General features: G+C 35.0%; 1 protein-coding gene across 1 annotated transcript; it reads left to right on the top strand.

Annotated features, from left to right (window-relative positions):
• The first annotated feature begins 3,386 nt into the window (after positions 1-3,386).
• On the top strand, positions 3,387-5,008 carry LOC141487274 (uncharacterized). Its single transcript, XM_074186172.1, has 3 exons — positions 3,387-3,681; positions 3,740-3,925; positions 3,995-5,008. The coding sequence occupies exons 1-3, from the start codon at positions 3,498-3,500 to the stop codon at positions 4,990-4,992; spliced, it is 1,368 nt and encodes a 455-aa protein (XP_074042273.1). The 5' UTR covers positions 3,387-3,497; the 3' UTR covers positions 4,993-5,008.
• Positions 5,009-12,368: the final 7,360 nt, after the last annotated feature.

Raw genomic sequence — 12,368 nt, 5'->3', positions numbered from 1 at the left:
CAGTGTGTCTTCATAAATAAAAAAGCTAATTTTATTGTTCTTCAGAATACAGAAAACATTCAGGTCAAATTTTTCTTGAAAACCCATTTCTTTTGTAACATGAGGATTATGATCAGCCCAAAAATGTTTATTCCTTCTATTGAAAATACCATCCCTCGTATCTTTTGATTTGTCGCTCCAAATTATTTTTGACAAAAATTACCGATCTTCCTGTGTATGAATCAAAAGGGATTCACAAAAATGCATTCTACGTTCGAAGTCTTCTGCTTTTAGAGCTTGAACTTTGGTAAATTTATACGGATGCATTCCGTGATTTTTCAAAATTCGTTGTACTGAAGCATGTGATACACCTAAATCTTTTTCTGCACTGCGAATGGAAGCTTCTGGATATGCATAAAAATATGCCAACATGTTAACAGTATTGTCCTCATTTGAAGTAACAGGTTTTGGTAATGTTGAAGGCGCTTTTAACATGGAGCCATAGTTAAGGAAATTATTTTGTAATCTTACAAACTTCCTCTCGTTCATTGGTGTTAATTCAAGATATATTTGGTTGAATTTCCTACAAGTTCTGGCAATGATTTGATCACACTGTCCGTGTATAATAAATAATTTCATGAGAGCTTCGTTTGAATAATCAATATTTGCATTCATTTTTGGCGATTTTTTGAAACACCGTCAATAACCATTTATCAATTACTTATAAAAGTCACCAAACTGTCATAAGCTTGATATTTCCACGGCTACCTAGAAATCAAATTCTTTAAAGATTATTTTTTGTACAACTGTTATTGAGTTTGCTCCACTTGCTGACGCTCGTTTTGCAATAATCCCCACTCACAAAATAAAATGCCACTTTCAACACTTGTAGGTAAAACATGAATAACTATTTTTCCACAAAAACGGCTTTATTAAGAAAACTTGACGATTTAGGTATAGGGACATGTATACCATCTTGAAGCATTTTTTACCATCTTTCAATTTATCGAGTAATATACAGGGGGTTTCATTTGAAAAAATGAACTTTCGACTACTTTTATGCACAATGGAAATAATAGCAATTTTAGCACGTCCTGTATGATATGGAGTCGATTTCTTGGTGTTATTTGAATATTTCGAGCTTGTCCAAACTATCATCAAAATATCAACTTTTCATGAATTGAGAGTACTGATGTACTTAATTTCAATTAAGGCAATGTTTTGGACCATATTTAACACAATTTATTTTTTATCTTGATAGCAGATAGAGATAGGTATAGAACATTATTAACAAAAAAGTATTAAAATAGTAGAGCAATTCCAAAAATGTATTAATATACGGGGTGTTCCATTCAAAAAAATATAATTGCTTGGACTTTTTGATAGAAGTGGCAACGCCGCAATGCTGAAAATAATTTAGATCGATAGAACAGGTAAGGAAATGTGGGAGGTGAAATTTTCAGAAAAATCATGCTTTGCGTCTAACCTACTATCGACCGTGAGTCACGCTGTATTTAGCATAATTCAACGATAATATTGATGTCATAGTGTTAACGCCAAAAAGCTGTATTTTGAGGTTACAACTTGAATGACAAAATGTTTTGAAAGAGCCACTTATGAAGGCTTTGAAAGAGCCGGCTCCAAGATACAGCACTGTTTCAGCTCCTCCTAAAATCACCTCCTAAATCCTAAAAAAGGGTCAAAACAAATTGGACAAGTTACTTCCACTTATATTTCCACCTCATTGTAGCCATAGACTCCAACCTTTGGATGTTGCGGTTTACGGGCCTTTCAAAACAAAATATTGAATAGTCATGAACGAGTGGATTGTGATTTAAGACTGATAAATAACTGATTTTCACAGAAATGAGCAATTTTACAGTTTGATAAGATTTATATAACAGATAAATAGTTTATTAAGTGATTTTTATTTGCTGAAAGACTATTTTTTTTGTGAAGAGAAACCCGGCTCTTTCATAGCGCATGTCCAGCTCTCCAGCTCTTTCATACACTTGTTGCTCTGAAAGAGCCGATTTCCCCTTATTCTGTAAGTTGTCATATTACTAATTACTGTCATAGTATCCCATTTTATTTTGATTGGATAACCATGACTATTAAACTAATTATTTACAAAAAGCAATTTTATTCAATAGCCATCACCTGACGTAAACTTTTTTTGATGTTTTTGAAAACTGGCTCTTTCATACACACTCTCTCATAATGTATCAGTTGAATTTTCATGCTATTGATGAAAATAGGGGGGTAGCTGTTGCCGGCAAGAGGTAAAGTTTCAGGTATGAATATCGTATTAAAATTGGACTACACGAAATAAAAATTGACATATCCAGTTTCATCGGAACGCCCTGTATACTGAAGCTACATGATCAAAGCACTAAAGGACGAACATTATCGAATGCACAAAAGAAGTGATACCTGAAACAGAATTGACTCTCAGCACGTGCTTCTTTCCGGAAGTTGAGGTCTCTCTCCCGATAACGGTACTGATATCGAATTTATCAAAGTACCTAATTTATTAACGTGATAAAAACAATTTTATCAGCTCGTTCTTGATAGCTCGAGTCAATGAATTAAGAAGGAATCACTCGATATTGAAGGAGAATTGCATCATTCACGAATTTAAGTCGTAATAAATGAGGGAATTACTATATCCAATCAGCTTGAAGGGCATTGATTTTACCAAAATATTTTTCACAGGCGTTTCGTAATTTTGAGTAATCGATGACTGTTTCAGTTTGATCAAACAAGAACAATCAAAACAGCTCAATAACAGTTACATGGTACGTGATTGTTTCAGATAAACCAATGAATTGAAAGGATTTCATTCTGTCCAGTGAATCAACTCACCCTTTACTTATTTGCAGCCGGTGAGTCGATCATTACGGTACATAATACATTAATATGTAGTCTAACAACTATTTTTGTTTTTAGTATTCACTTTTGACCAGTTCTCACTCAAAAATGATAATTTGACATTTCACTAGATTATAATAATAATCAGAACAAATTATTGTAGAAGTAACTGTCGTAATTCAAAGTCGAAGCCAACTGGAAAAATACGTACTGTGTGCCCCCGTCTCTGATAATTATCATGAAGGACTTTCATGACCTTTTCTAAAAGCTTGTACGGCCCAGAGTACAAGCAACGTATGCCACTGTAAATATTCTTAGTGTTTTGGAGCATTTCATTCCTTGATTCTTTTTTTTTGTGAGCAGAAAATCGTCAATAATGGCAATAATAGCAGAAACCAAGAATAGCTGAAACTATTAGCTGACCCTATTTTTTGAAAAATACACTATACTCGACTACTCTTCAACCAAGTAAATGAAGACTGTCGCGTTATCAGAAACTACATACCAAATTATGTTTTTTATACTATTCAGCTCAATGGGGAAGCAAACTGTCAATTTGTTGTACATAGAGGGCGCTAAGTGTTTGTCATCAAAAGATACATTGGTTATATGGGAACATTTGTGATTTTTCGTTTTTATTCAGAGAAATGGGTCGTTGTTCTTCTTTCGGATGCAAAGAAATAGGAGTTTATAAGTTTCCTAAAGATACTATTATGAGAAGAAAGTGGGAAAAATCTTTGAGGATAGTAAAGTTCAAATGTACTGATCATTCTAGGTTATGTGGTAAACATTTCAAACATTCTGATTTTGAGACTACTTCAAAGACAACTGGTAAGTAGCATTCATTCTACTTACTTATACGTGATATTAATTTTATAAAATTTAATAGGGTTTCCACTCCGAAGAAAATTTTTAAAAAAATCAGCTGTACCTTCCGTGTTTCGCTGTACTTCGAATTCTATCAGTCCACGGATGTTGAGATTAGAAAAAAGGAATGCTAAACGTGATTTGAAGCCAGCTAGTACTGACACATCTGAAATTTTCGAAGATAAAGAGAATCAGCTTCCTCTCTATGGTAAGTATCCAATAAATAAATTTATTATATTGGCTGCTCAACCACCACTATATTTCATTTGATTTTCAGATATACATTATCTAGACCTCCAACAAGAAATTGCCTCAGAAGTTACTTTCCACCCCGAGGAAGATAATCCTGATGAGGAAAACCTAATCAGCCAGTCCACACAAACACCAACTTTATTCAGATTATTTTCCAATGATGAACTTCTAATGAACAAAAAATATGTTCTTTATTATACAGGTTTAGAGTCATATGAGAAATTTCGATTAGTTTTGAGCACTTTGTATCCAATGGCTCTTCACTTGAAATACAAAGGTAGTCAGGTCATGAATATTGATATTGAAGACCAATTCCTCATATTATTAATCAAATTGAACAAATGTGATTTTGAACTATCACAAATTTTTGGAGTGAGCGAAACCGCAATATCAAACATTTTTATAACATGGCTGAATTTCGTATATGATTTATGGTCACTAATAGATATTTGGCCAATGCGACAAATTGTGGACTATTACATGCCTCAACAGTTTAAAAAATTCCATGATAAGACTAGAGTAATAATTGATTGCACCGAAATTCCTATAGCAAAACCTAAAAACCCTTTGTCACAGCAAGCCACCTTCAGTTCATATAAAAGCAAAAATACAATAAAATTTTTGATTGGGGCTACACCTGGAGGATTAATCAGCTACTGCTCAGATGGTTATGGAGGCTCTACATCAGACAGGCAGATGATTGAAAGAAGTGATTTATTGAGTAAATGTGATTCTGGAGACAGCATTATGGCAGATCGGGGATTTAATGTCCAGGATTTATTTGCTACAAAAAATATTGGAATAAATATACCTACTTTTCTTAAAGGTAAAAGTCAACTTTCTGGTGTTCAAGTTAAACACGATAGGAATCTAGCAAAGTACAGAGTACACATTGAACGGTTGATAGGTTTGAGCAAAACTTTTAAAATTTTAACAAGTGAACTGAATGCCTATTATGTCCCACTGGCTTCTAGAATTTTTTTGTATGTGTTATGCTATGTAACTTTCGTGAAGGAATTGTAAATACAAAGAAATAAAAGTCTCGGTATAAATTTTGTTTTTTATTGATAATTTCTATAAATATATTTCTGATACAATGCCTTTTTAAAATAATTTTCATAAAAATGTGTAAGTTTATGTAGCATTTCATTTATGAATACTTCGTCCCTTAACACAAAAATAACTTATCTCTTTAAATGTATATATAATTAAATTACAAAATTTTCTCTCGGTACAATACAACTGACCTTGTATTTGAGAATAATAAGGGTGCTTCTTTTTTAAAAACAGTGTCCCATTTTCCTCAAATATATAAGGAACAGTAATTGGATTTATGTGGTGATTCCTGCATACAAATGGGCATTTTACTTCTATGACGGTATCATCCCCTAACAAACCATCAGGTGACGCTGCTAAAAAAGGATGTTTCTCTGAGATAAACAGACCACACTCTTGTATCTCAAGTCATAACTTCTGTTTATATTCTTGAATTGCCACTGGTTCATTAATTAGTCCATGTATGGTTGCACGAGACTGGAATGGAGTGGGATTCAACAATTGTTCTGCAAACTTTTCATTTTTTTTGCAATGTCAAGTGGCACACAGTATGAAAATGACTGGCGGTTATGCGATTTTCTCGCTGTTCGTGCCAATAATGATTTTTTGTCTGGCCTCTTGTGTTTACCTCAATGACCGAAATTTCTGTCTTAGTAATTTTTGACAACAATAAATTGTTACACAAAATATCTCTTGGGTCAGATCCATAAATGTGGTCATTAATAACACCATAAGGATTAGCTGGCCTATATAATTGTTTCATTGGCATTGTACTGGAGGTAGCGCCAATACAAATATTTCGTACCCATACATTATAATTTTCTTTGTTAATATTTTCCAAAGGGTATGGATGAAATAAAACATTTTGCATTTGCCTCTTAGAAGGTAATGTCTCAGCTCGTAGAGGTGAGGCAGTAAACGTTTTCTTTGGTATATGGAAGCTTTGGGGCTGCTGCGTACATACCAAATGTAACAACATTTGTTTCTCTCTGAACATTTGTTCAGCGGCAAACATCACTACGGCGACGTGTTTACAGTGTGCTTCCCATCCACTTCCCACTGCACATTCACAACAGCATTCAGAAGGACTTCCATCATCTTCAATCTTGATGTGGACCTCATACAGAATTTTTTTCATGGATGCCTTGCAAATACCTTTCAGATATAAACTTGTACCCACCCTACATGCCCTTAATACAAGTAAATATCTACATTCGTACATTCGAAGCCCATCATCCGTTTTTTTTGTTGAACCTACAACAGAACCATCATGTACATAATGAAAACAAAACAATCATGTTTCAAGTTGAAGATGGTCTAATAAATTCAAAGTTTACCTGGAGAAGTAGTAATTTATATGCTCTTTGGTTATTGGTGGTAATAACATATTACTATTCACATCTCGAAACATATTTCTTTCCGGTAATTTCATCTGGAGTTCTGGTCTCTCTTGAGGGATATTCTCGAAATTAAAATTTCTATCGTAAGCCTCTAATCTGAAAACAAAATTGAAATTTAAAACTTGCATGTTTTTGAGGTTAGAATAATGTTCAGTGATTATTAGTGAAAAAAACACAAAATATGTGTTTTTTTCTTATTAATATATTTCTTGGGAGCAAATTAGATGCAAAAATCTGCCTTTATAATGAGAGAGTTGTTTAAATATGCCAAATTATGAACCTTTCCACTAGATCAGCTTTCTTCCCTCGCAGGGTTGCACCTCTTCTCTTCAACTCCTCCTTCAACTGAGCGATACGCCATGTAGAATACATCTTGAATTGCAAGCAATTTAAATAAGAAACTTTCAAATAAATCGATAAATTACGGTGGAAACTTTGACAGCTAATGACTAATGTGACAAACACTCAGCGCACTCTGCCGGATGAGTTTCCCGTAATCATCCCCATTGAAATCGGAAATTTTCATTTCATCTGGGCTTATATCTATTGACACATTTTAAGCACTATCACTTGAGAAACACATTTTTATACCAACTTTAGTAAATGAAAAAAATTGACACCTAATTTAAATTTTATATACAGGGTGTCAATTTGAAAACTTCCCACCCTTGATATCTTCTTTCCAGTAAATAATATGAGGAACCGAAAAAACTGGTCAATTTTATAGTCAACGAGGACACTTCCAAGTTATATTTCTACCCCTCGAGTTTCACCCCCCAAGGAGGGGTAGATGTTACTCTTAGAATCTTGAATGGGAAGAGGTGTCAAGTGGCCCATCATTTTGATTGGCATTCAATTCTGCTTTCAAAAGCAAACTAAACTTCTCTGTAGAGATGAAATACCTTGGTAATATCCTCGATAGGAAGCTAACATTGAACTCTCACCTACAGATTAGAGCAAAAAGAGCATATGTGGCATATGAGCAATGTCGGAGGACAGTAGGATACACATGGGGTCTTTCACCCCGTCGCCTGGATCTACACTGCAAAAATAAGACCTATGTTAACGTACGGAGCCATTGCATGGGGACCAAAAGTTCTACAAGCAACGGCCATCCAAAAATTATATCAAATACAGCAATTGGCTTGTTTCACAGGAGCCATGAGAACAACAACCGCGGCAATGTAATTAATTACGGGTCTGACCCCTCTGGACCTGTACCTTGAAGAGGTTGCGTTAATTGTTATGTTACGATTGCGAACGGTTGATGTAAACCTCGAAGTAGGAATTGGTCAATTAAGACTGAGCCTATGGCGAGAAGCTCTTACTGCGCAACCTCTGTCGCAGGCAACCAGTGATACAATTGAACCCAGGTTTGTGTGTGATAAACCCAACAAAATACAAATAAAACAGAACACAGAGTCGGATGCTACAAATGCAATACGCATATATACATAGGGCTCAAAAACCAAAGAAGGCTGAAGCCTAAGGATTCAGTGGGAAATGGGAAAAATACCCTATTAACCTTGAACAGACAACGTGTTACCTCAGGGCTAGCACTAGAGTGCCACAAAGATTTAGCAAAAGCCTTGGTATATAATAACATTATCCTGAGGTGGTTTAAAGGACACGACAGGAGTAAAGGTTATCGCATTGCGGACTGTTAAGCCAAGGAAGTGGCTGGACTAAGAATTTTTAGACCCAGTGGCACTTACGACGGCCTGATGACTTCGACAATTGCAGAACTAGCCAAATGTTACACTTATGCTCAATCCCTAAACAGATGGGATGGAATCCTGGGCGACCCCAGGAAGCTGGTGCCATGTAATGGGGGTAGTGGACACACCTCTATGCAGGATGTGTGAACAGGAAGATGAGACTGTCTAGCATGTCCTATGCGAGTGTCTGGAGTTATCGTCAATTAGAGAGTGTGTGTTCGGCGAGTCTTGGCCTACACCTGCCGATATAAAGGAGATATCTCGAAGTAACCTATCCACCTTCGCAGGATGGACGATGACCTAGGAGGGCATCTCCTCGGGAGGATGTAATATGGGTCACATGTGGCACAAGTGCTGTGGGCTTACGCTCACCCTCCCTACTCTACAGACAGATGATACCCTGACGTTTTATTTTTTAATGAGCAGTTTCCAAAAATTTGCGTTCTAAACTTACACATGTAATTAGAATTTGCCTGTTCTGAGAGATGCATTATTGTATTCACTCCTTTTATTAAAAATTATTAGAAGAGTAGGTGACACCGTTCCAACCGTTGAATGACAGAAATAATTTGCGAGAAAGACATTTCGAACATAAAATCTACTTGCGCTTATCTTGTAAACTGTTTGAAATGTCGTGCAATTTGCTTCAAACAGTAATAAGGTCTGTTTCCGAAGTACCCCCTAACATTACGGAAAACTTCACTAGGAATTCACTGACATGCTGCTGTAATTCATCTTTTAAGATCTCCAATATCAGAAAGATGTGATAACAAATTTAAGGTACTTCTAAAGAAAGAAATCCGAAGGTGTTGAATTCGCTGATCTCGGAGGTTAATCAATTGCTCCCCTTCTGCCAATTCATCTACCCGCAAATTAGTCTAATCAACAAGTTCAAAAACATGGAAAATAGAGATGGAAGTCATAAAAATATGAGCGATAGCTCATTCGATTCGAAATCACCTCTAGAAAAATATTTTCGAAGGATTTTGGTGCAGGTAAAAAATTGCAATAGTTATTAACAAAATAACAAAAAATGGTATTTAGTTTTTCGTTAATAACTCAAAAAATATTATTATTTAATCGATTATGAAAAAAGCTCATTAAAGAGGAGAAAATTTCCGACTCCCGAAACTCTATCTCCATTATTTATAATTATGATTTGACGTTGAAATTAGGGTTCCTGCCGTAACAGCCGCGCGGAACCCTATTTTCAACGTCAAATTAAAATTATAAATAATGGAGATAGAGTTTCGGATTTTGGGACTTTTTCATCGAAAATTTCCTCCTCTTCAACGAGCTTTTTTAAAATTGCTTATATATTAATATTTTTTGAGTTATTAACGAAAAACTAAATACCATTTTTTTCAATCTTATTTTGTTAATAACAATTGCGATGTTTTACCTGCACCAAAATCCTTCAAAAAATTTTTTTCTAGAGGTGATTCCGAATTGAATGAGCTATCGCTTATATTTTTAGGACTTTTATCTCTATTTTTCATGTTTTTGAATTTGTTGATTAGATTAAAATCTCTTGTTTAACCACTGTCGAAAGGAAAGAAAATGATCGAAGTGGAGCACCCCCCTACAGGAAATATAACAGATCATCCTGCGAAAGTTCATTACCTTCTGCATCCATTTGAGTTTCTAGCTCGTGAGTTATAAGAGGATCGATAGTCCCTTCAAGCATTTCAAGGTACCAATAATGGCATTTCCACTAGCCCAAACATTAACTTCTTGTGGCTGTTGTGTAATTCCTTTCCGAAAAAATATGTGGGTTTTCGTCACTCCAATAGCGACAATTTTGTCTATCAACATTGCAATTCATCAAGAATGAACAATCATCGCTGAAACATAAAACTCTATTAATCTATCATAATCATCCTCTTGAAGCTCTCGAACAATCTACTTTTTATAAGAATGGAATTAATGCATTTTCAATGATTTTCTTACAGGGGAAGAATATGGAAGAACCGGGAGCCAATCTTTATGTAATATGCATGTTTGTTTCTGATTGACAAATAACAATAGTGGAGAAATCATTTATGAGAGTAATGAAATAAATTGATTTGCTTAACGTAAGACATGAATTAAAAGAATATGTATAATTGTCAGATATACATACGTCAATAATCGTGTGACTTTGTGAGATAACAACCACAAATTTTTCAATGACGAGAAAATTGATATGCTTTTCATATACGCGAGATGTTACTGGATCTCTAGCATTTTATGGAAATCAACCATTCAAAATCGTCAACCATTCAGAATATATTTGCAACGCATTGGGAGGAGTTTACGGAATCATGGTTCGTTTTGGGTAACTCCAGAATTGTAAGTAGTCATTGATATTTATTCGTTTCAGGATTTGTGGAATACCGAAAAATTGCGAAGTATCATTGGCAGAGATTGCGCAGACACAGTAAAGTGCTATATCGATTACGGCAATTCAAAAAAATTGATAATAAATAAATCCAGATGGCTACTCAGACAACATGGTCAGGATGATGAATTCTGTAAAAGAATTTTATGGTGTTCAACAAAAATATTGAATAACACTGGAGTCGAGAAGATTTGGAGTTGATATTTGGCTTGATATGCTAGAGACCAAGATTATAGGTCCCTACATTTTTAGTTATCTTTGACGGGGGAATAATATTTGCAATTTTTGTCGGAGACTCTAGTTCATTTGTCTTTGAATATTCTGAGAAAATATCAGTATTTCTAATATATGGAGCTCCACCAAATCGCAGAATAATTTGCAGAGATTTTTCTCCTATGGCAGGACGATGAATAGGAAAAAATTGTCCTATTGAATCGTCACCACGTCCACCTGAACTGACCCTTCTGGACTCTTTATTGTGGGACTTCATTAAGACAAGGTATTCGGCTAAACTTTTGGCAATATTGATGAACTGAAAGAAACAATAAGGAGGGGTTGCATAGCTATAGGTAACTCCACGAAATTGACATTTAAATACTATTGAAAGAGCAAATATCCATTGAAGGAACGATGGACGGCAATTTGAACATTCAATGAGATGTCGTGAACGACGTAAATGGTTAGGAGTTTCATGACATTCATTTATTTCTGTTTGTTACCTATTACATTACATGTTCTTCCAATATGTGAAGTTTATGTATAACTTTAAGTTTCAGACCTCAAAAATATTGATCTCTACTTTTTTGACAGAGAATTGAATCAACATACAGTGACGATGAGAAAGACGTCAGGATACAGCTGGATTTGTTACTACAGTGGCTAAAGAAAGAGTTGACGATGATATCTATATCAGATTATAACAGATTATAACAAATATTGAACAGTATTGAAACCCTTTTTTTTATATCATTTAAAATGGAGGCAGTGGAGAAAAAAAAACGGAATTCGACAATTCTAGATTTTGGCGAATATTTTAAAAACAGCCACTGGTATTCTCAATCAGCTAAAAAACGGCCTATATATTTTGAAGTTTTTGGGGCTGTTCTGTCAATTTTTTTCTGTAACGAAAAATTATCATACCCCATCTTTTCAACCCTACTTTCTCAAAAATATTCTTTCAGTGCGTGCGGTTCTGAATTTCAAAAATGACATCATGCTCATTCATTTCATGTGACGGAAGACTTTTCTGCTTTATAAGAAGTGCATCTCATATTTCTAAGAATCTCAACAACATCATTGAAGCTGTGACAAATCGAAAGTGATTACAAATTTTTCATGCGTCAGTGTCTTTGGAACTCGTGGCATCCTTCACTGATATTTAAAAAATATAAATTGTTATTGTTATTCGCAAAAATAGCTGATAAACGGATGAACATACGCATAGTATCCATTGATAAATACTTATTACTAGGAAATAAGATTCTGAGTTATTGACATTGAATGAATATTCCGCATCATTTTGATACATGAAAATGTTATACAAAATTATGATACCTAACGCTAGTTGCACACACACCGATTTTGGACGGCCGACTTTGTACCGGTCATCCAATTTCCAATATTCCAAATTCCACATGTGGGAACTGGGACCTGGCACACACGCCGACCGGTGATGGTCGCCGGTAAAATACCGGTGAACATGACTAAATACACTCTTGCATACTTACCGGTTTTTTACCGACCATTCCAGTCTAGAATGCTCGGTGAAATTGTAGTTACTACGTATAACTTCGTTTTGGTAGTGCGTGCTAATTACGACAACAAAGCAACTGACTGTTTGACTGA

The sequence above is a fragment of the Leptinotarsa decemlineata genome, unplaced genomic scaffold, assembly GCF_025532065.1.
Source record: "Leptinotarsa decemlineata unplaced genomic scaffold, Ldec_3_MD MMD2_tig00078422_RagTag_RagTag, whole genome shotgun sequence".
Taxonomy (NCBI): domain Eukaryota; kingdom Metazoa; phylum Arthropoda; class Insecta; order Coleoptera; family Chrysomelidae; genus Leptinotarsa; species Leptinotarsa decemlineata.
The sequence above is the reverse complement of the archived record's forward strand: the minus strand, read 5'-3'. Positions and strand labels throughout refer to the sequence as shown.

Excerpts from the sequence above, each read along its gene's own strand:
- LOC141487274 (XM_074186172.1), top strand. The coding sequence starts at position 3,498 with ATGGGTCGTTGTTCTTCTTTCGGATGCAAAGAAATAGGAGTTTATAAG. Across the intron at positions 3,682-3,739 it reads GACTACTTCAAAGACAACTG|GGTTTCCACTCCGAAGAAAA; the intron begins GTAAGTAGCATT and ends AAAATTTAATAG. Across the intron at positions 3,926-3,994 it reads GAATCAGCTTCCTCTCTATG|ATATACATTATCTAGACCTC; the intron begins GTAAGTATCCAA and ends TTTGATTTTCAG.